The sequence below is a fragment of the Pinus tabuliformis genome, chromosome 9 (genome assembly GCF_031772625.1).
Source record: "Pinus tabuliformis cultivar Carrire ecotype Pingquan chromosome 9, CPIR1, whole genome shotgun sequence".
In the NCBI taxonomy this organism is placed as follows: Eukaryota; Viridiplantae; Streptophyta; class Pinopsida; order Pinales; family Pinaceae; genus Pinus; species Pinus tabuliformis.
The window spans coordinates 1,278,146,860-1,278,172,412 of NC_142307.1; the positions used below are offsets into that span (position 1 = coordinate 1,278,146,860).

Below are 25,553 nucleotides of genomic sequence, written 5' to 3' on the forward strand. Positions count from 1 at the left end.
TTTTTATTTCTTCCTTGTCATGTAACACATAATAGTACAATTTCTATTTAATACTTTCAACTTTGTTTCAAAACCACATTATTTTGTGAAAGCATCTGACATGGAAACATTGTCAAAAATATCAACTAAATTCACGCACAACTTTTAAGTGACCTTGCCTTGTGACTTGCAATATATAGATTTTGATAAATAGTCATTTGTCAAGTTATTTGTCATAAAATTATCATATTTCTAAAACACAATGTTTAAAAGTACAATCAATAAAATTGAGTTGTGATTAAAAACAAGCAAATAAAAGTTTTCATGTATCATTGAATCACATAAAAGAAAAGCATTTATTTTTGTATTTCTTTCACAAGCAAATAAATGTTTTCATTATCACTGAATCACATAAAAGAATTGTTTTTATTTTTGCATTTATTTCACAAGCAAATAAATGTTTTCATTATCACTGAATCACATAAAAGAATAGTTTTTTTCCTTCCATATTTCATGTAACACATAATAGTACAATTTCTATTTAATCCTTTCAACTTTGTTTCAAAACCACACTATGTTGTGAAAACATCTGACATGGAAATATTTTGTCAAAAACGTTAACTAGAATTCACATAAAACTTTGAAATGACCTTGCCTTGTGACTTGCAATATAAAAATTTTGATAGATAATCCTTTGTCATGTTATTTGTCATACAATTATCATATTTCTAAAACACAATGTTTAAAAGTACAATCAAGAAAATTGAATTGTGATTAGAAACAAGCATGTAATGAACAGAATGAGCAACACGAATCATGTTTAACTTGATTATGTTTCAATCCCTTGCAAAATAAGCATTCTATCAACAGTAATCAATTCACTCGTATTTGATTATTAATCTAAAATGGGTTCCATAATAACATTATGGATATCATAATGCAGTCTCAAGTATCCATGTTTTGAGCAAGCATTTGCTGCTCACACCATTTGAGTGCAGTTGCTTGGGAACTCCAACTAGCATTGAGGCTTTATAAAAGAAACAATCATATGAATATTAAATAATGGGATTATTAATCTAAAATGGGTTCCATAATAACAATATGGATATCATAATGCAGTCTCAAGTATCCATGTTTTGAGCAAGCATTTGCTGCTCACACCATTTGAGTGCAGTTGCTTGGGAACTCCAACTGGCATTGAGGCTTTATAAAAGAAACAATCATATGAATATTACATAATGGGGCCCGAAGGGGTATTTTTTTATTTAACGGCATCTGATAGTACCTACGACCAAGCCTTCAAGATTAGTTATATCTTGTTTGTTTATTGTAGAAGGTTATATGCATTTTGACTGGTTATGACTGGTTACAATATATTGAATAAACTCTTACGAGGATTTAATGATATGATGATATAGCCCCCCCAAAGCATTTAATATTTAACAGCTTTAACAGAATAATCAAGAAGTCCAAACAATCACTATTCAAATAGGATATTAAAATTTGACAAAAGCACAGCCAGCTTTCACGTCTCCGTCTTTATCAAAACTGTATAGCTGCATAGACTTTTATATGCAACACTACAAAGTTTCCATTGGAATAAGAGAAAAAGTGGTATACGTTACACATTCCTATAGGGCAAGAATAATGTGTCTCCAAAATTGAGCGTGCATTGCTTAGGCAATAATTCCCTAAGCTTGCAACTGGAAGGCATCATCCCTGTTGGAGAAGGATCAAGGAATAGGACCTACTTGTACTAAAACTAAGCTAGCAAAATTGAACTTCGTGTGTACTGTGTACCTAAAGTGCCAGTGTTGTGCGAGTTAAGCTAAGATGATATGAAACACCAATAGAAAAGAAATAAAAGAGTAATTCCACCTCACGTTTTCCCACAATTAGTTGTAAGATGTTAAGCTGTTTAAACGCTGGAAAGTAGTATTTATATCCTTGAGATCCAATGCTGCTAGAAGCCCCGGCCATGCTTCTTTTATGTCTCCTGGTACCTCAAAATTTAACAGCTTCCTTTGCTTGCAATAATGATTTTCGAGTGCTTTGCTCTGGCAAACCAAAATAAGAGCAAAGTTAGATGTAGACATGAGAAATGATTTAGAAGATAAAGGTGTCAGCCAACAAGCTGCTGTTCGGTTACTAACAAGCTTATAATAAAAAAACTTCTAACAAAAAGATGGTTATCAATAATACCTGCTCTGAGTAGACACGAAGCTTTTCTTTTAGAATCTCTTTAGTGTCACTCGTACTAGTAACAAGCTTTCCTAGACAAGCGTATGGTGGCAAAACAGGTGGCATGTGAATTCTGGACCCTCCATTACCTTTCACGTCAATGCTTGCAACATTAAAATTCTTACCACATTCAGTACAGACTCTCCTTCCTAAGCACCTCTTGATTAGAATATCCTCTCTACATTTCAAGTTAATAGCAAGGTCAATATCTGCAACAAGATCCAAGATTTCCTGCAAAAACAAAGAGATTAAAATAACTACTATGTTCCCCCTGTAAAAGAGATCATGTAACATAATATTTAAAAGGCAAGCGATGCTGGACAGAAAATTTAACATTGATAAGCAATTGTGAATGCACTAAATTTCCAAAAGCTCTAATCAGATGCTACATCTTTGAATAGACTTGTGTGTAATATTTAGATGCAATGAGTTCCCCTCCGGATATTAACCTGGGTATTGACCAGAATGTACATTTGTCACTTCCTCGACCCGTGGTCCCTATAAAATCTTCCCATAATAACAAGTGTCAAGTACCTTTTGGCACACAAACGTACTCTTAGTCCCAGAAAATCTTCCCATCATAATAAGCACCCTTTGGCACATGGGACAACATGGCATACTTCGATATCCCAATCCATCTTAGCTTTTACAGAGCAGAAATGCTCATGCCATCCAGAAGTAAATATTGTCCATCATGGCATACCACTAGCTAGCGCATGGTTGTTCACTTTAACAGACACAAAAGGGACAACCTTAACAAGAAGCAATGAACCAGCCTAGATCCATCTTAACTCCGGATCTACCGAGCACTAAGAGGGGTCAAATCTCTTTGCACTTTAAAAGAGATGCAAAAGAGGTTTGCATCTCAGGGGATTTGATCCCTCTCGTGCTTGGTAGATCCAAAGTTAAGATAGATCTAGGCTGGTTTAATTTCCCCCTTTAAATGGGAGATATTCCACATGAATACCATGGGTCAATACTATGAAGTTAAATTTAGTTTAATGTTTTTTTATTATTTTTATTTTATTTTGACCGAGTAAAAATGTTTTCACATTATTAATTTTATTTTGTATTTTTATTTTTATTTTATGTATTTTTTTTTTTTAACACTAGGACAATCGGTAACTGGTGAGAGTTATCCTGGGCAGGCCCAGGATCAAATCCAACTGGCTGCCACTATAAACCTAGGCTAGGTGCAGCAACCTGCAAGCCACACATAGCAAGAACTTATGCCTCAACAAGAGCCGAGACGTCCACTCTGGGGTCGCCTACTCTTCTAGCCAAGACACAACAGGCCATGTACTCAACGAGATTTGAACCTCCGTCTCGTGGGTTTCACCCAACGAAACTTACCGTTAAACCCCATATCACTGTACAGAGTTATTGAAAATTTTATGTTTGGAGAAGACTGTTTTTGGTTTATGTATAAACAAATTTCAGTAATGCAAATGACTGTGTTTTCTTCTCAGGATTCACAATGGATCTTCTTGTTCAAATGTGTGATGGTATTCTTTCTTTAAGGTTCTTTTACAGTTTTGTTAATGCATAATCACTCAGAACTCATGAATCATGCTCTGACTTCCTGTATGCCTTGGCAAACTGTGGTTTCAAAGTTATGTTTGAACATATAGATGTAAAGTGCCCTGATTTCTATGAAAAGATAGTGTTTTGTTTGCTGAGATATGAGAGACTCCATAAGCCCAATGGGAATCAATTCAATGTTGTCCAGCCAGCTTATTTTTCATGTGTCTTATAAGAGTTAGCCATCTTTTCTTGTCATTAGTCAATATTCATAATCTGTGAGAGAGCCCTCTCAGACTAAGGAGGCTAAGCCTTAGTCCAAAGCTTATGTATTTTGACCAAGTCAAAATGTTTACAGGGTAGGACATTACAACATCTCTTCCACACTGGACTGGAAAGCGCCTCTCGGCGCAATCAAGATGGAAACCAGCTTCTTCGATAGGACTAGGTAGGCCATTGCTAATAGTTTTTTAGGTTGAATAGAAGCATGCAACTATTTTGTGTGCCAAAAGGTGCTTATTCTGATGGAAAGTTTTTTATCAGAGTAACACAAGTATTTCATTCTGTCAATCCATCTTTAGGTCTTATAGAGCAGAAATGCCCCTTCTGAACAGAAGCAAATATTATCCATAATGGCATATCGCTAGCTAGCACATGGTTCTTCACCTTAAAGAAACAAAAGGGAAGCAGTAAGTTAAGTTAAGAACAAGCTTCTTCCATATGGCTAATGGCGTGTCACAATTACTGTGCAAAAGACACACAAGTAGAAGCATATAACTAACACCCACCCCCCAACCACCACCACCTGTGTGCCATGCCACAAAAATAAATAATAATATCTCAATTGGTTCAATATTGAACGAGTTCAGACAAAGCACTAGACAGGACATCATAATGAGAGAAAACAAGTAACCACCGTACAATACCAGGCAATGAAAGACCAGTTGTGGGTGATCTTGGTCAAATGATTCCTTCCAACAGGCTTCAATTCATCTTATAGCTATAAACGAAGGAGTTGCCATCGTGTACTTTATATCATTTTCTAACTGTACCTCAACTACTACAGTTACAATTCATTACAAAAGTTCGTAAATTGCATTGCATTAGAAATGACACAGATGCCCTTTACACTGCCTTCGATTACTATAATTGCTTGATTGGTTTTAATCATCAAGACATGAAACTTTATAGTTCCAATAAAACAAGGTAATAACATGCAATGATTCAGCTTCCACTACACACTGAAAAAGCAACTCTCGGGATAAAATAATGACCCTAATATGATAATTCATTCCAACTAATACAATCCATATTTGCGTGTGCCTACTGTAGTCCAGCTAGTGAATGGTTGCTCTGACCATGTTGACGATAGTTGAAATCTTACACTGGATAGGTTGAGCATATATGGGCTCGCACTGACAATTGATAGACGGGAACAGAGTGGTCAGTGACAAAAACTTGATTGGGCTAAAATCTTGTTATGCTGAAAAAAAAATATATCTAAAAAATTTAGAGAATGTAGATTCTGACTTTTGTTGAAGCTGAGACCCATCACAACTATGTGTACATTGAATAATACTCATCCTTTAATAACAAAGTACTTAAACGATGCTGACCGATTACTGTCAATCTATGAACTTGTCCAATTTTTCACAACGAAGCCAGTCCAGTCTTTCAACAAGCAGACAGATTTGACAAGAATCTACAATCTAAATTAAGCTGATTGGTACTAAAGAATACAGAAGCTTACTGCTTGAAGTCTCGTTCGTGGAAAGCCATCAAGAACAAATCCTCTTTCTCCAAGGGTGACTCCAAGCTCCAATCGTTTGGATAACAAGTCGAAGATTATGTCGTCTGGAAGGAGCTTCCCTTGACTAACAGCGGTTGACAGCTACAAGAAATGTTGAAATCAATCAGCAATGCATATATTGAAAGAGCACCAGTCATCACTTACTGTAGCAGAACAATATTATTTTCACCTGATTTCTCAAAATAGGACTCTCTTTAATGACAAAAGCAAGAACGATCAAAAGAAAAGGAGCAATGATATAAATGCAAATGCCATAATGCACCATACATAGTGCATTATTATCAAATGCCATAATCACATGATTATTTATAGTGCTCAAACTAACTGTGTATCTAAAGCCTATTTAACCAACTAACAACTCTCCAAGTTACAATTGGAAAAGTACTCTTGCATCATCCTGAGTCTTGAGACAATTGGTTCCTGCTTATCTTTGGATGATGATGCTCTACACAAGCGTTAAGAGGCACCCAGTTTGAAAACAAATTTCAAATTGTTCAAAACAGTCAGAGGAAGACTCCCACATAGAAACCCTCCAGACTTTAAAGGCATGTGAGCCTGAAGAGAACTATTATCTTATAATTGCACACTATGCTTGCTGCATGTAACCATAGCCCCATAAGATGGTAGAACAATGAAATATCTCCCATGATTGTTTTGTAACAGAGTAACATACCAGAGCCACCAGAGACATGTTCAGTCATTATTATATCATGCCCTTTCAAAACAAAATTAGGAATACACCATAGACTAAAGTTCTTCGAACTAATCAGAAGATGTTATGTACTGTGATGTGTTTCAGAGACCTACAGCCTTTAGTACTAAATCAGATGTCATTCTATCTTGAGATTTTTGAGGCACACTCGCCATGTGAACTAAATAATCATATGACTTATGTGGCTCTTCACAGAAAATAATAAGCCCAATCCTTGTAATCATCAATATATAAAATTGATGCATCATTTAAGGGTTCTCTTATTTGGAAAATGCCAAAATTACACCCTAGTTAAATCTGTTTTCATTAGATTCATTGAAGGGTTCTCTTATTTGGAAAATGCCAAAATTACACCCTAGTTAAATCTGTTTTCATTAGATTATAAGCATGAGCTAGTTTGGATGCAAAAATACACTGGCTGTTTAAACAATTGGGCAACCTTTATGGACATAAGTTTTTTATTTCCTTGTTTGATGCATAGAAACAAATTTCAAACATTCTGGACTTCTAACACATGAAAATATACTTAATTTCATTCATCTTCAATGTAGTCTTGATTCCCCTCAAAAAAGAAACACAGTAGAGCGGCACAACAACAACAAAGATAACCCAATATTATATGGCATGAAAGATTAACAAAGCAGGTATTTTTTGTGGCCTTTATTGAAAAAAAGTAAGCCAAATCCTTGTACCCATGATTATCTGAAACCACAGCATTAATAAAAGATTTGGAAAAGATCAAAATCGCCGCATAGTTAACTCTGCTTTCATTAGATTATAACCCAGAGCTAGTTTGGATGCAAAAACACACTGGCAGCTTAAACAACTAGACAACCTGCATGAACATAAGTTTTTTATTTCATTGTTTGAGGGAGAGAAGCAAATTGCCAACAATTCTGGACTTCTAAAACACAAAAATATATTTCATTTCACTCATGTTCAAAGTAATCAAGGTTGTCTTTATAAAGCATAGCAGAGGGGGGCAGCAACAACAAAGAAAGTCCATATTATAGATATGAAACATTTTTCAAAGCACGAATTTTGTAGTACCATCGCAAAGAATAATTGCTGAATCTTAGTAAAAAAAATGCCAGCAGAAAGTTGTTTTTCCAAACAGAGTGTTTTAAAAGGGACATTTTTTGTGACTCACCAATTTTGACTATAGAGTCTGGATCCATAAACCATGATAGTCATCTGAATCAGTGTGCGCCAGCATGGCAAGCATTTTTAGGCTTTACTGAATAGATTCACACTGTCTCCTCATCTAAAACAGTTCAATATATTGCTGAGTTGCATTGCTCTTATTTTTTCAGTGTAAGCCTTAAGGAGTTTGGCAGGTTAGGATTTACTTTAATTTTTTTTCATTTTTCAGCCATAGTCAGCCATAGCTCTTTTGGCCAAAATTCTGTCATTATTTGATCTTCTTTTAGTTTATATTTTTTGGTTCCAATATTTTTCATTTCTTCTAAACATGGCTACTACGCCTGAAGGCTAAAACATATCCTTCAGAAATTTTTCTTGGGAAATTTTTCTATATTTTTCCAAATGTGTAAATCAAAGCCAAAGGGGCATTGGTTCATTTGCGAGGCCAACAGAGTGTTGAGCCATCCAATAGGGTTCTATTCCTGTTCTGGTCTGCTACAACTATATGGCCATATGCAACTAATGGGTGATTTTGGCAGGTTAGGTAACCCTCAGACCTGGCATCTGAGATGAGAAAATAAACCATATGTAATGAAGGCCCTCAGGGCATGTTTTTTGAAGTGATGCAAGAGCTTCATTAATTAATATTTTAAACCCTGAGCAAGCTTTAATTTTTTTCATGCTGTTAAAGTGTGTTGACACATTAATTGAGCAAGGAGCCTCTATTGCCTAGGTTGTAATATGAATCATACCACGACCCGTGTGATCTTCAACTCATGACAACTGGCTTGCAAAGTTCTGAATAACACTCAGAAGACCAAGCTCAGCACATTTATAACAGTGGCTAAACAGATCTTCTCAGGCTATGGAAATCTCAAAGCTAGCTGCTAGAGACTAGACTAGCAGAAAAAATGACTAACATGGTCAGTAGAAAATTCGAAAAAGATCAGCAAGTAAATTTTATAAATAAATAAAGCTTAAATATTTTAAGAGCTTTGAAAATCAACTAACAGAGCTGATGATAGGCAAGACCATAGAGAAGGAGAGTATTATCAAATGCTTAAAACCATAATTGAACCAGCCTAGATCCATCTTAACTCCGGATCTATCAAGCGCTGAGAGGGATAAAATCTCTCATGGTGCAAACCTCTTTTTTGAGTGCAAAACTTGAGGAAAGGTTTGCACTTCAAGAGATTTGATCCCTTTCAGCGCTTATAGATCCAGAGTTAAGATGGATCTAGGCTGGTTTGATACATATGAGCTCGGTAGTTAAGACAGTCTACTTGAAGCTCTGTTGTTAGACTGTAAAACGTAATATGCTTCTCTACTATACCATAAAACCCAATAAGAATATATACCTTTGTCTTTGCAGGAGTCTAGGATATTTTTTTTTTTAACTGAAACGGTTATGAATTTTATTTACGTGGAAAAGATAAGAGGGGACTTTGCCATGGCAGCCCCGATTACAAAGTGAGCAGCCTTCTGCTTCAGATTTTGGATTACATCGATTTCATGGTGTTTGGAAGGAGATGTTGCCATTTACAATCAGCTGCCCTTTCGGGAGAGAGCATCCTTTATTCGCCATTTGATCAGCTTCACCGTTCAAGATTCTGAGGATATGGTAGAACTTATAGGTGTTGAATTCTTGCAACACTCTTTTCAATCTGCCCACGATTTTGTTTAAAGCAGCATTGTTAAAAAGATCTTCCGTATTTAATTTCTTTATTAGGATCTCGGAATCTCCAAAAACTTGCAGCTCATTTACACCCTGATCTCTTGCTATCTGGCAGGCTTTGAGAAGGCCATAAATTTCAGCTTGGTTGTTGGATTTCTGGCCTAAACTCCAGCAAAAACAGTCTTTTAGTGTCCCATCTGTGGAATAGATGATCCCTCCTGCACCAGCAGTTCCGGGATTTCCTTTGGAGGCCCCGTCAAAGAAGATTGTGGTTAGCTTTTTGGATCTCCACCAGTTTGAGAAGGTGTCCTCGGAATCTCTTCTGCGCCATTCCGGATTTGCTGTTTGGGGAGTGAGAGGGGATTTTCGAGGAGAAGGCTCCAGGGGGCATAGCCATCTCCTTTCTTCAGGGAGGAGAAGAGGATCCTCTTTGTGAAACTGCTGTTGGGCTGCTTCCAAAAGGAAGGCTTTGGCTTTAGCTGCAACCTGGAGAGGGGAGAGTTGATGTCCATTGAAGATCTGATCATTGCGGGCCAACCAAATCTGCCAACAGACAAATTTTGGAATGGCTGTCCAGACTTTGTTCCAGAAGGATTTAATGGGAATGCTTTGCAGGTATTGCTTGTTCCAATAGGCAAAAAGGTCAGGTGCAGCACACTGGGCTAAGGGAGGAATCTGTAGTGCCAATAGGATGAGGCCCCACGTTTACTTAGCATAATGGCAGTCCAAGAATAAATGTTGGGCTGTTTCTTTGTTGCTTCCACATAGCACGAACCTGAGGAGTCTAGGAAATTAACTATCCCTAGTTTAATTTTATTTTTAATGTTATCATTTGATCTCCTAAATAAAACTCAATAATAATTGTATCTAAACTAAGTTGTTATGAACATCTGAGAGACATATTCTAGTGAATTTTCATGAGGTTAAAACCAATGGCCGACACAATCTAAACTGAGCAACTCCAATAAATTTTAATGCGGAAAAACATAATATAAACAAAATGTAGGACTGCATGCACCAGATTTTATTTTTTTCGTGCTCGCATTTCTCTTCAAACTCAAGAGTAAAATTTTGAACATATAAAATAAATGCATAACATACAAAACAACTTGGAAAAATCTAACCTTTGAAGACTACGTAACAAAGTAAGCAAGGTTGTTTTTTCCAAGGTTTACCTGGAAGACATGCATCTACAGAGGTATAAAGTCTTTGTGTAGTGTGCCTTTATTGAGCGATTTTCTTTGCCAAATTGGATATGAAAATTGCTCAGGGTTATGACATTTGTGGTGGAAATTAGGATTTACTTTGATCTAGCCAAGAGCTTTTATTGCAATGAATGGCTACATTAGAGAATGATACCATGGGAAAAAACATGGGTAGTGAAAACCTAGAGACCAAAAACCTCCATCCCTAAATTTACTATTTTATCTCACTTTTATTTTAATTATCAATTATTAATTTTTTTATTTTTTTAATGTAATTTAACCAGTAGCGAAAAATACCATGAGCAAAATCATGGGTTGCGAAAACCTGGAGCCCAAAAATCTCCATCCATAAATTTTCTATTTTATCTCAATCTTATTTTAATTATTAATTATTAATTTTATTTTTTTATGTAATTTGATCATTAGAGAAGAATATCATGGGCAAAAACATGAGTTGTGAAAACCTAGAGCACAAAAATTTCCCTTAAATTGGCTCTTTTATCTCAATTTTTTTAATGTAATTTGACCAAGTCAAAATGTTTACATAACATAACATATGTATATTTATGACACTGACATTTAAAAAATATTTACATATTTAACTCCTACACATCTCCCCCATACTGGGTTGTAGAGCGCCTCTCGGCCCAATCAATTATTAATTTTTTTCTTAGTTTTTTTTAATGTAATTTGACCATTAGAGAAGAATACCAAGAGCAAAATCACGGATTGTGAAAACCTAGAGCCCAAAAACCTCCATCCATAAATTCACTATTTTATCTCAATCTTATTTTAATTAATAATTATAATTTTTTTAATCAATTAATTAATTAATTAATTATATATATATATATATATATATATATATATATATAGATATATTAATTATGTAATTAGATCATTAGAGGAGATTCATGGGAAAAACCATGGGTTGTGAAAACCTAGAGCCCAAAAAACTCCAGTAAATTTACTATTTTATCTCAATTTTATTTTAATTATTATTTTTAATTTTTTAATTTTTTAGTTTTTATTTTTATTTTTTTTTTATGGAATTTGACCAAGTCAAAATGTTTACATAACATAACATATGTATATTTATGAGCCTGATATTTAAAAAATATTCACATATTTAACTAGTACACATCTAACATCTACACATCTCCCCCATATTGGGTTGTGGTGCGCCTCTCGGAGCAATAAGACAAAAAAGATCAAAATTGCTAGGTAGAAGGGACCATATCTCTCAAAGAATGTTTAATAAGTGACCTGAAGGGATCATGGGGATGCTAAGGAAGGGGAGCAAGGAGATGAGGAGCCTTGTAGGTATGCCAACTCAACAAACAAGGCAGGTAGAACAGAATTACTAAGATGACATTAAGGTTGACACAACTAACAGAAATATCAATGATTACCTCAAGGCAAGGTTGTAGTGCTTGCAGGAGGTATCGATTGCCATCAGCTTTTATGACAGAAAATAGTGGCAGGAAAGACTGAATAAAGAGGGGATGGAAAGTGGTAAAAGGCAGTCTATCAAGTGTATACCTGGAGTATGGATGACACAGTGATAAGAAAAGAATGAAGAGAATCTTAATAACCTACAACAGGCAAGGCAAGAAGATGTTTCAATCAGATGTGAAGTTGGTTTATACCAAATCTCTGCAGTTAAAACCATTATACTCCATCGTTGAGAGTGGGGAAGGCAAATGGTCTTGGATCTGTACAGAGAACTTGGTGAGGTAACACGACACTCACCACCAGGGAAACTGATGGAAAGACTTATGGACAGAGGTCATGGCATCAGTAGGAGGTAGGGAGAATAAAGGAGACTAGGAAGAGCTTAAGGAAGAGCCATGTTTGGAGGTAAAGGCTTGGGAGGCCCCACTACCTTCTCGTCAACAAGACCAAAACATACCAGAAGCAAGAGGAATGTCTTTAAGGAAGACGTGGACTTAAAATTGCAGTAAAGGTATAGTAGAGAGAATAGTGAAGGAGAATACTGAAGGAAACTGGCAAGAAGATTTCTTTCTTGGCTCAGATCCTTCTGCAACAAATGGGTGAAGATAACAAAAAATAGGTACTGATGCTGGAAAAGATGTCTCAAATCATGGCTTTCATGCAACAAACAAAAAATCTGGTTGTAAGGGAGAGCAAACGGGCCTGCTCACAGACAAAGACGAGATGCCTTCAACAATGCCGTCCATCAAAAGCATCACAGTTGATTCAAGAATCATAACCCAATACATCCTGTCAAAGGTTAGGGTCAACTGCCTGGTTGGCAAACGAAGACAAGTAGTGATCCCAACAGAGATGACAAATCAGAACCGAGAAGCTTTAACACCACTGAATGACATTTGATTCTCGCAAAATATCCCTTTTTGAGCTCTTTCTACAAAGGTAAAACTATCGATATATAAGTTTGACAACAGTAGCTGCTATAGCACTTGGTATATAGTGATCGCACTAAGAAGAAGGAAGATTTTGATAAGGATGATTGTTAAAGCTTGTAAATTGTCTGGCATGTAGGAAGGCAAACGGTGGATCTAACACAATAGCCATTGCTAGAACTGATATTTTAATACCTTCAGTTACAAACTCTGCACATCTTAATTTTATTTTCAAAGTCTTCAAAGATGGAGTTGGCTTGAAAGCCATGGCTCTAACACTCAAAAAAAGTGAGGTTTGAGAACAAAGCTAAAAATACCACGGCATATAGTGAAGTGTATTTTTTTCCCTTTATAAAGCAATACGAACCTTTTTTAATTTTGGGGTTGAATCAATATGACCATTTCCCCTGCAACAAACAGTAGTGGTTAGGGTCTAGTCTTGCCCACTTGCAAATGTCCTCTCTTGCAAGCACAGGCACGACTTGGGCAATTTTCTTTGTGTTTCAGGCTCCTGTACGGCAAGGGTCTCCATTCAATTTTGTTGGTATCTCAATCTGCAGGGCAGATCAGATCAGGCCCTCTAAAGGGCCCCTTGCAAGTTCTTTCAAGGGTGCAATCAATGGTTCTCCTGGCAATCAGGGTGGTTCGTCCTACAGAGATAGTCAAGAAAGATGCCACTACTTGTCCTCCCTCTTTTAATTCCTTTTTGGTGCAGCAGGCCCTGGCTTAATCCATACCCATGGTGCAAGATGTTGCTAATCGAGTGGTGCCAATGCATTAGTGTGATGTTTTAATGGTTGTTGGCCTCAACTAGTTGATCTTCACAATTAGATCTCGAGTTCTTGGAAGCCAGAGATGAAAGAAGCTTTCATTTAGTCCTATGCAAAAAGGTGTTTTATTGTTGAGTTTAATCTTCCACAAGACAAGGATTTGACCCTAGATTCAGGAGTTTGGTTTCAAGGTAAATCCTCTGATTAACACTTTAACCTCGACTCCCATTTGGGTTAGACTCCCAAATCTACCCTTGCATTTTTGGGGTTTACCCTCTCTTCTAGCCGTTGGTAAACTTGTAGGCAGGTTACATTATGGAAGTCCAAAATCAAAGAATCAAAGCATATCTACATATGCTCAAATCAAAGAATCAAAGCATATCTACATATGCTCAAATATGTGTCGAAATGGATTTCAACAAAGGATTTCTGACAAAAATAATTTTGACAGGTGAAAACTACTTAGGGAATCAAAAGTTGGATTATGAAAATAATTTTTTATGTTGTAGAGCCTGTTTTGAAACAAGGCATTTTGCAGCACAATTCCCTAAAGAACCAAGGAAGGCTAAGAAGCACCAACATAAATCAACTTGGTGGGTTTGCTATAAATAGCAACATCAACTAATCTACAAGGAAAATTCACCTGATTCAAACCCACACAAGGAGTGGTCCAAAGAGGTCTCTTTGAAAGCTAGTGGAACACCACCCCCAAAATATCCTCCAACAACCAAGGAAGATCCACCTGAAAGCCAGTGGAACACCACCCCAAAAAGATCCTCCAACGACCAAGGAAGATCCACCTGAATTCGACCCTCCCATGGAAGAGCCAAATGAGAAAACAGAGGAAACTAGGGACACAGTAATGGATTCAGAACAAGCTAGAGATACTCCTTTAAAAGAAAACCCTCCATCTCAGCAAGGATCGGTAGATCAAGGATTGCTGGAAGAGCATAATTTTCAGTCAGATCCAGATCAAGATGCATCTAAAGTGAATTCGGCAGATCAGGCTGAAGAAGGTGAGATACAATAACAATTCGATCCCCCCATATCAAAACAAATCGGGATTGGCAAGAATAGCAAGGACTTCATCAAAGACAAATGAAACTTGGACAACAATAACAACGGAGAAAAAATCTCCTTCAGTAGCACAGCCAATAGTGACAAGAAATCGGGTCTGTAATCCAGATTTCTGTCTTCTATTATGTCAATAATTTATCAGGATACTCAGGTAATAAGTATCCAGATGAAGTCTTGGTATACATAAGTATTTTATGTATAGGCAAATAAGGAGCTGGATTTTGTCTGAAATCCAAAACCAGTAATTTTTATAATCTTGACGTGAGCCTTGGCTACATAAAGCTTTTACTTATACAAGTATCCCCCAGGTACCGTTAAAAAAAAAAAGTAATACAACCCTTTTATTTCCCCAAACCCAAACATAACTTCAAATCAACAGCGCCACCTGATATAGTTCAAAATTAAACTTCAAATTCCAAATAGCATTCTAACAACAAAATATACTAAAGATCGAATCGTAAATAATTTCATTACAGCGCCGGTGGTGCAGTAGGAACCTTATAGGAACTTTGGAAACCATAGAATGAATTAAACTTATTAAAAAAACTAAAATATATATGAAAACAACTCATAGGTCATGCAGAGGATCTAAGATCTAGAATCTGATGACCACACATGTTGACTTTCAAAATGATATACAACTGAAAATGCCTGAAATGCACATCCAGTAATGGATTTCATATGCCAAAAAAGGAATTCAATTTCTGACTTGTTAACTAACCTGCTTTGAGAGAGAGGACTCTACTCTAAGCTCCGCCCTGACGAGATTGCCCATGGATATATGAGGCACATTCAGCAGCTTGGAAACCTTACTGGCATAGGCGCTCTTCCCCACGCCGGGGCTCCCAATAAAAACCCACTGAACACCCCTGCCAATCGTATGACCGTCGGCTTCTGGCGCCATGACCGACGACGCACGATCATTCTCCCAGTAATCATCGTCGTCATCTATCAGAGCAGCGGCAGTTGCCCCATACCTTCGCAGAGGCGCCATTGCAATACCAGGAGCTGCCCCATACCTTAGCAAAGGCGCCGCTGCAATGCCTGGATTCAACATCTCACGCCTGCAGAGACGGCGGATTAAAGTCATTTTCTTTAGATACTTCTTAAACCCTATTGCAACTTTGAGAGAGCGCCAGGGTTTTGGTTGAACGACTAAGGTTGGGTTACTATCATAACAATCTTCTTGCTCCCTTAATTAGGAAAAAATTGTGAGAACTAGCATAGAAAATTTATAAATGGTAAGTTGAAAATACTTAGTTATAAGTATAGGGTTCACAACCCTCAACATTGCGTAGGGTGACGTTTTTGGAGTTGTCCTAGGTGTTTGTGCATCTATCGATTTAAGTAATAATTTTAGGGTTTAAGTGTATTGACCTAGGCTGAATGGTGGTCTGTTTGTCAATTAATATAGGAGGCCCTAGGTTTCAAACTTCTCAAGTAATTTTAAACTAGTTTACTTGTTCCAGTGGAAGGCGTCTATAATTGAGTAGAGGTTAGATATCTACATGTAAGGTAAGTATGTAAATAATTTTAAATACTAGCGTAATTAAAAAAAAGTAATAATAATGTTGGTTCAAATAATAATAATAAGTTAAAAGTAATAAACTAGCCTAGATCCATCTTAACTCTAGATCTATCAAGTACCGAGAGGGATTAAATCTCTCGAGGTGTAAACCTCTTTTTTTTGAGTGCACCCCCAAAACATACACTCTCTTTCTCCAAACTATCTACATATCCCTCCATCCTCCTCTCCCTCTCTCTCTCTCTCTCTCTTCCCCTTCTCTCCCCCTCCCTCACTTCTCTCTCTTTCCTCATGCTCTCCTCTCTCCCTCTCTCTTCATCTTCCTTATCACTCCCTCTCTATCTCTCCACCTTTCTCTCTCTATCACTTTCTTCTTACCTTCCTCTCTCTCCCCCTCCAACTTCATCTCTCTTTCCCTCCCTCTCTCCACTCTCTCGCATCCTGTATCTTCCTTCCTCTCTCTCCCTTTCTCTCCCACCTCTCTCTCTCTCTCTCTCTCAAACTCAGTTATTATATCCCTCCCTCTCTCCTTCTCTCCATCTCTCCTTCTTTGTCTCTTTATCTCACCCCCAAACATACACACTCTCTCTCCATATCTCCCTTGTCACTCCCTCTCTCTCTCCACTTCTCACTCTCTATGTCTTTCTTCTTCCCTCCCTCTCTCCCCCTCCCCCTCAACTTTCTATCCCTCCCTCTATCCTCCTCTCTCTCAAGTCCTCTCTCTCTCTCTTTCTATCCTACCTCCCTCTCTCTTCCCCCATCACTCTCTCTCTCTCTCTCTCTCTCTTCCCTCCAATCCTCTCTCTACCCCCATCGCTCTCCTTCTCTCTCTCATCCTTCCTCTCCTCTCTCTCTCTCTCTCTCTCTCTCCAACTATGTTACTATATCTCTCCTTCTCTCCCCCCTTCTCTCCATCTCTCCTTCTTTGTCTCTTTATCTCACCCCTAAACACACACACTCTCTCTCCATCTCTCCCTTGTCACTCCCTCTCTCTCTCCACTTCTCACTCTCTATGTCTTTCTTCTTGCCTCCCTCTCCCCCCCCTCCAACTCCATCTCTCTATTGCTCCCTCTCTCCTCCTCTCTCTCAAGTCATCTCTCTCATCCTTCCTCCTCCTTTCTCTCTTACCTCCCTCTCTCTTCCCCCATCTCTCTCTCTCTCTCTCTCCCCCCTCCAATCCTCTCACTATCTCCCTCCCTCTCTCCTTATCTCTCTCCCCCTCCATCTTTATGTCTCCCTCTCCCTCTCTTACCCTTTTCTACCTCTCTGACTCCTCTCCCCCTCTCTCTCTTCATTCCTCCTCTCCTCTCTCCTTTAATTTATCTCCATCTCTCCCTTGTCATTCTCCCTATCTCTCCACCTCTATCACTCTATGTTTGTGTTCTTCCCTCCCATATATATCTATAGTTAATATATATCATGATATATTAATATATATTACAATATAACAAATTTAATATTGTATTATTCCAAAGTTATTAAATTTAATAATATTAATATTATAATATATTAATATGAATATTATATTTAATAATAATAATAATAATAGGGTTAATAATGTTTTTTTGCATGGTATTAATAATAATTTGGCCCATGCACGGAGGCTGGAGCGGAAGGGGTAATTGTTAACCTCGAAGAATAATCAAGCGACAAGTCCTTTCTCTTTGATGAGGTCTGAATATCACTTTGGCTAATGGCATCAAAATATTGTCTATAGTTGGCGACTCCATGATGATTATTCAAAAATATATGAAGCTCCTCGAGAACGTCAATATTCTTGATGATGAAACCTCCTCAATCATGGTAAGGATTATTTATATGTTAACAAAATTTGAAAAGGTAAATTTGTTCCATATGATGCATGCCAATAATCACTTCATGGATGGGTAGGCCAACACGGGGGTGTTGTTGGAACAAGGTAGTTTATGTATAAATCAAGACATAACCTCACGTCACGCCCCCTTATCTGTAGCACTAGGTCGGCGTTGTACTACAGGGGTACGGATCTTTTGAGAATTAAGTTGGTATTTAAGAAGGTTAGCTCCCCGATGTTCTGTGATGATCCCGGAAAATGTAAATATTGGAATTTTACTGTAGTAAAAGATAGAATTGAAAGACTGTTTTTAAAACTCTAATCATATTATTTTATTGTGAATTAAATATATATTGAAAAGGAATATATACTTCTTGAAATGCTGGCAACCTCTGAAAGGAAGATTGGAAGAGGAAATCAGTTATGAAAACTGCATGAAACTACCCTCCCTAACTAGAGAGGCCTCCAGGGGAAAAGGGAGGGTAGAGACAAAAATTCTGTGTTGTAGGGACAGACAGAAGAAGAAGAAAAAAAAGAAAGAAAGAAAGGAAAGCTGGTTAAGTCTGGTGAGGACCAGATAACCAGGCACAAGTTGCATGTATCTTGTTGAGGGCTTTAGGCCTGCAAGATAGCTCGGGGGGAGATTCCAGTCTTGGCGATGGATCTCATGGTTGGGTGGACAAGAGCAAACAAGGATTACAGGTGAACTTCTGAAGCATAATTACAAATTTGGCGGACCAGGTATGTAACAGCCTCTGAGGAAATTATTTCAACAGTGATTGTAGATAATACTGTTAGTTAAAATTGCAGTAGTTTGGCTGTGAAAACCAATTAAAATTATACAATCTTATATCATTATTATGCTTGCTGTAATATACCTGGCTTAAGCAAATATTACTGAAATATTAATAGATGACTGTTGAGGAAAAAAAACTTGATGTTGATATGGATTTCAGAGATCTGTGGCTTGAATCTTTTGATTCATTGACCGGAGAATCCACAGTTTTATCATTTTTGAACCAACGTTTCAAATCCCAAGTGGGATCCATCATCAGGATGAGAGAATGATGATGACAGAAGAGCAGCGGAGAAGTAAAAATCTGTTGCTCTTCTTGCTATCCTCACTCTCGATTTTTCGAGTAAAAGGATATCACTCCAAGTATCCCCTCCGTACTGGGATAAGATTATGGATTTCAGAGATCTGTGGCTTGAATCTTTTGAATCATTGACCGGAGAATCCACAGTTTTATCATTTTTGAACCAACGTTTCAAATCCCAAGTGGGATCCATCATCAGGATGAGAGAATGATGATGACAGAAGAGCAGCGGAGAAGTAAAAATCTGCTGCTCTTCTTGCTATCCTCACTCTCGATTTTTCGAGTAAAAGGATATCACTCCAAGTATCCCCTCCGTACTGGGATAAGATTATGGATTTCAGAGATCTGTGGCTTGAATCTTTTGAATCATTGACCGGAGAATCCACAGTTTTATCATTTTTGAACCAACGTTTCAAATCCCAAGTGGGATCCATCATCAGGATGAGAGAATGATGATGACAGAAGAGCAGCGGAGAAGTAAAAATCTGTTGCTCTTCTTGCTATCCTCACTCTCGATTTTTCGAGTAAAAGGATATCACTCCAAGTATCCCCTCCGTACTAGGATAAGATTATGGATTTCAGAGATCTGTGGCTTGAATCTTTTGAATCATTGACCGGAGAATCCACAGTTTTATCATTTTTGAACCAACGTTTCAAATCCCAAGTGGGATCCATCATCAGGATGAGAGAATGATGATGACAGAAGAGCAGCGGAGAAGTAAAAATCTGCTGCTCTTCTTGCTATCCTCACTCTTGATGTTGATATGTTATTGGTAGCTTCAAGAAAAGAAAAACAAACAACAAGACGGAGGTCAAATTGTACTGTATAGACTTCCGAGGAGTTAATGTATTTACAGATTAAGTTATCTTTAAAATGACTTGAGCTTGTTCATCATTAGAGGGGAGAAGAATAACAGGCCTCAAGCTATAATAGGCTTCAAGCTGGGGTTACCAGAACTGAAGTGAGAAAACCCGCTAAAACTAAACACCTTAACATTTACAGTGTGAACATACATTAAAGAGTTTAGAAGGCCATATGAGACTATAACAAACAAGACAGTCTGCATAAACTGTAAAGCAACTACATATAACTAAAAATACATAGACAGAGGTAGCTGTTAACCGTAAGAATATGAATAATCTTAAGAGAGGGTTTAAGAAGAATATGAACCAGAACCAGACTCTACAGTATTTCCATTTAATGAAACAATGAAAATGCAAACCGCACAATTCACCGTAGCTGCGGTAGTAGATACGACAACAGGAGTATCTAATGTTCAAACTAACTAAACCCATAATCTCAGCAATAACCATAACTCTCCCATTATAATCAATGCATATCAACAGTAAGAATCAATATGCCAGAAACAGAAGAGATTTCCTTATCAGCTCGAAAAGGAATAATAAGTCAAATCCGAGTAGCAAGCAGACAATAGTTTTTCTTTCTAAAAGACAATGGCAGATCCGCTGTAGCATGAAACCATGAAATTACATACAAATAACAAGGATAATATTATAAACGTTTAACCGATTCAGAGTGGCAAGTCAATTGGATATCGGAGTCAAGCACTCTGAAATATAGTTAGCTTGTTATTAAATCTTCGGAGGAAACCCAGAAATAAAGCAACATTTACAGAGCAAGTATCTATTCCAGGGAACGACGAACTGGAAGTATAAACAAAATATTCATCGGAGATGTAAATAAAATATCCTTTGAAAACAGAGAGGTCCATATTCCGCGACCAGTTCAACAGTAGTCCTTACTATTTGTACACAAATAATTACATCTGATTAACAATTCATAGAAAAACAAATTTGCCTTCGAGATAATTCAATTGCTGTAAATGGCTAAGGCACCTCCCGCGCGAAAGGAACCGACTGTTCCTCACAACCCAATAGGGTAAGCCGGGAACACAAAAATCTGAGAATATGAAAACACATGGGTAGCCTCGAAAGCAAAACCACAAGGACCCTGTCCTGGGTAACCTCGATCAGATTATAGGAATCTGAAAGCCAGTGAAAAATCAAGCATGTATAAATCACACAGCCATCTCAGGCACAAAAAAAGGAAACCCCAATCATCGCACCAGGAATCTATGAGCCGATATTGCATACCTGGTACGCAGCGAAGGAGGTCGGGATGCCGAAGGCCCGTCGACCTGCGAATTGGAAGGTTGCATCGCCATAACTTTACCTTCATACGCCCAAGAAACAAGAACTGTTAATACGCATGCAGAACCATCAGTGAAACCCGTAATGAAAGAATAACATAATAGCGAAACTATGGGTTAAACTGTGGAAAAGAAAACATTACCTGTGTGGAATAATTCCGGGGAATCGAGCGTGAAACCCCTGAGTTGCAGATGAAACCCCGGAGGAGGTGAGAATGAAAATAAATCCGATGTGCGAAGAGGCAAACAGAATCCGGGAGCTGTTTCAGGACCAAATGAGCCAAGAGGAAACTCAGAGTGCTTAATAAGAGTCCTAAAACCCTCAGACGGATCTCCACCCTCGGATCTGAATCAATAGATCCACACCATTGAAAAGAAGCGGGAACCAAAGGCGTGAGGGACGAGGATACGGAGAACGGCGTGTTCACATGGCCGAGCAGGAGAGACAGGACAGCTGTGCTGGGGGCATTAAACAGCTGCCCATAAAATTAATAGCAACCCAACAACTCATCGCCGGAAATGTTACTCCGGTCACAAAACGTTATGTCAGCACACATTCCGGTTGTCAAATGAGTATACGTGTAAACAATGCATACGAGCAAACCATGAATCAAACATTTGTATAGTTTGTCGTGGAAGCGAGATATTTCCAAAATTGTTAATAATCCGAATAGCTATGTGTAATGGCAGAGTATGTGCGACATATAGTTTATGTTAGGGTTAATATGTAAAGGTTATAATAAGTTAAAAAATATATATATTTTCATGTATCATGGGAAGGATCGTGACAAATTGGTATCAGAGCATGGTTACAATACTGTGACCTCTGGAACAACATGTCAAAAAAAAAAACAATGTACAGATAACCATCTCATTATATTTGTAAGAAGGAGAACTAATTTAACTAACTCCTCTTCTTGTTCCATTTCTAGGGTTGAGACACAGGGAAAACAACAGCAAATAGGCAATAGACAGAAACAGTGAATATGCAGAGAGCTGGCAGTGCTTCGCATAGATCGATGGCAGGTCAGGAACCTGCAGTAAATCCTCGGGATAACCCAGAGCTGTGGGTACAGCTTGGCGAGGAGACACGTAGCACAAACCTTGCAATACTAGAGACGGTTCAGGAACTGAAGAATGAGATGGCACGATTACGAGAGGATAATGCACGACTGACGGTGGAACAAGAAAGAATTCTGAAGAGTTTGTCGGATAGGCAGAACCCACCACTAGCTAATCCCAGTGCGGAACAGCAGAGGATGACAGAAGAACGAAATTATCAAACTGAACCTGAAAAATCAGAAGAAAGGGAGGACCATTCTGATAATGTATCTGAACAGCAGACTTCAAAACGTCAGAGAGTGGAGCTACAAGGAGAATTTCGAAAAATTAAACCCCCACATTTTGATGGGGAACAGGAAGAAGCGGCTGAAGCATGGTTAATTAACATGAACAAATATTTTCAGTTGTATGAATATGACCACAACCTGAAGGCACGATTGGCCATCTTCCAGTTACAAGGTAAAGCAACCCTGTGGTGGGAGGAAGTTAAGATCGTCAAGGGGGTAAGCGAACGGACCATAACATGGGAGAAGTTTCAGAAATACTTCAAAGAAAGATATCTGACTGAGCGCTTCTATGATGAAAAAGCAAGGGAATTCCACGATTTACGGTTGGGACAGCAGACTATGGACGAGTTTATCAACCGTTTTACCTCCCTGCTTCGCTATGTGCCCTATATTAAGGAAGAGAAAGCCAAGGTGCAAAGATTTGTTAGTAGTTTACCTCTATATATAAGAGAAAGGATCGAGTTTGACAATCCTAGGACGATGGATGAAGCTATCCGCAAGGCTAGAATCTGCTACCAGCAGAATAAACAGAAAGGAGATGCTCCAAATAAAAGATGGAATGAAAGAAGAGGTAACAAAACAGTTGGGAACAGTAAAGGAAGTCGCAGCAATGGAAGTAGGGGAGTTAGTAAAGGGCAGAACAACAGAACTATACCAAGAGGGTCACTCAGGTCTAAGCCAATCAGTGAATCTAGAGTGAGTGAACAGCCTGTTAGGCTGGAGGGCGAAGGAATGGCCAGACCTCCAGTTCAATGCTGGGGTTGTGGAGGACCACACTACGTCAAAAACTGCCCGCAGCGAAAGGGTACTGATCAGATATCTCAGATTCATGAAGCGTCGACCGTTGGCGATGTGGGACGTAGCGTACCAAGGATTAACGCAGCCCTGGATGATCGTCAGGCGGAATACCAGCCGACTATGGTGGAATTTGAAGGTAAAATTTCGGATCTTTCTATAGCTGTTCTAATTGACCCAGGAGCTACTTTAAGTTATATTAGCCCAAAGATAGTAGAACAATGTAAGTTACAATCTGAAAAATTCAAGAATCCATGGCTGGTACAGCTAGCTACGGGGGCCAAGAGACGGGTCTTGGCAAAAATTAATAATTTCTCTTTAACCATAGCAGGACAGCCAGTAGTAGCAGATTTGAATGTACTTCCTTTGGGCTCATATGATGTTCTGATTGGGATGGATTGGCTAGAGAAACACTGGTCACTAGTAAACTGCAAAACGAAAACCATTTATTACAAAGATGACTTTGGAGAGAAACAGGAAATGCAAGGGATTAAGCGCCCCATGCAGATCCGGCCAATCACTGCATCCCAACTAGCTAAATGTATCAAGAAAAGATTTCAAATTTATGCCATTCAGGTAGGCTATGCAGATTCAAAGGATAAAGAAGCCACACTGGAAAACATTCCCGTAATACAAGAATTTGCGGATGTTTTTCCAGAGGAGATACCCGGGCTGCCACCTAAAAGAGATATAGACTTTACCATCGAATTGACACCGGGGGCAGCACCAGTGTCGCGGGCACCTTATAGAATGAGCGTACCTGAATTGACAGAATTAAAAATGCAACTGCAAGAGCTACTAGACAAAAATTATATTCGCCCCAGTGTATCTCCATGGGGAGCCCCAGTGTTATTTGTCAAGAAAAAAGACGGAACTCTTCGAATGTGTATAGATTATCGTCAGCTGAACAAGCTCACGATCAAAAATAAATATCCTTTACCTCGGATTGATGAACTTTTTGATCAAGTGAAGGGTGCGACAGTGTTCTCTAAGATCGATTTGCGATCAGGTTACCACCAGATTAGGATTAAGGAGGAAGATATTGCTAAAACAGCTTTCAGGACACGGTATGGGCACTACGAGTTTGTAGTGCTACCTTTTGGGTTGACCAATGCACCCGCCACCTTTATGTGTTTAATGAACAACGTGTTTCATGGGTTTTTGGATAAATTTGTGCTAATATTTATTGATGATATTCTGATATACTCTCGTTCTAAGGAGGAGCACGAGGAGCATCTCAGGTTAGTGCTACAAACTCTCCGAGAACACCAGTTGTATGCTAAGTTCAGCAAGTGTGATTTCTTCAAGGAGGAAATACAGTACTTAGGCCATATAATCACAAAAGAAGGGATTGCAGTGGACCCTGAAAAGATAAGGACTATAATGGAATGGCCCGTACCAAAGGATGTGGCAGACATCAGGTCCTTTATGGGGCTAGCTAGTTATTATAGAAGATTCGTGGAAGGTTTTTCAAGGGTAGCATACCCTATCACCTCATTACAGAAAAAAGGAAGGGTATTCAAATGGACCTCAGAGTGTCAGCGGAGTTTTGAGCAACTTAAACATTTACTCACCACCGCACCCATCTTGAGTATAGCTGATCCTAATAAGGACTACGTGGTATGTACTGATGCAAGTAAGGAAGGTGTGGGCAGTGTGTTGATGCAGGAAGGAAGAGTGATCACGTACGAATCAAGAAAGCTAAAGGAGCATGAGCAGAAATATTCTGCATACGATTTAGAATTGGCAGCCGTCATACACGCACTGAAGATGTGGCGGCATTATCTCATGGGGAGAAAATTTCTGTTGCTAACGGATCACCACAGTTTGACAAATTATTTCAGCCAACCTACCTTAAATACGAGGCAAGCCCGCTGGGCGGATTTTTTAAGTGGATTTGATTTTGAAATTAAGCACTTGAAAGGGAAGGAGAACCGCGTGGCCGACGCATTAAGTCGGAAGGCGCAATGCTTGTATGAAATTTCGTCCAGTAAATGGAAGAATCCCTTGATTGAAATGATAAAAATAGCAGCAGATCAAGACGCTGAATACCAGCAAATAAAACAGCAGGTACAACAATCTTCTAGCGGGAAAAATCAACAAGGATATGAATTGGATGATGCTGGAATGCTGTATTATAATAAGAGGCTGTATGTACCTAATAAGGATAGTCTTAGAAATCTGATGTTGGATGAATTTCACATCAGCCACTATGCAGGACATCCGGGGTACCAAAAAATGATCACCGCACTTCGAAAAGAATACCATTGGCCGGGAATGAAAAAG

At 38.3% G+C, this 25,553-nt stretch overlaps 1 protein-coding gene across 1 annotated transcript; it reads right to left on the reverse strand.

Annotated features, from left to right (window-relative positions):
* Positions 1-1,436: 1,436 nt before the first annotated feature.
* LOC149153224 (adenylate kinase 1, chloroplastic-like) lies at positions 1,437-15,728 on the reverse strand. Its single transcript, XM_089438865.1, has 4 exons — positions 15,239-15,728; positions 5,492-5,632; positions 2,182-2,451; positions 1,437-2,036 (listed from the first exon to the last, which is right to left on the reverse strand). Exons 1-4 carry the CDS (start codon positions 15,605-15,607, stop codon positions 1,875-1,877), a joined length of 942 nt encoding a protein of 313 aa, XP_089294991.1. The 5' UTR covers positions 15,608-15,728; the 3' UTR covers positions 1,437-1,874.
* Between the last annotated feature and the right edge of the window lie 9,825 nt (positions 15,729-25,553).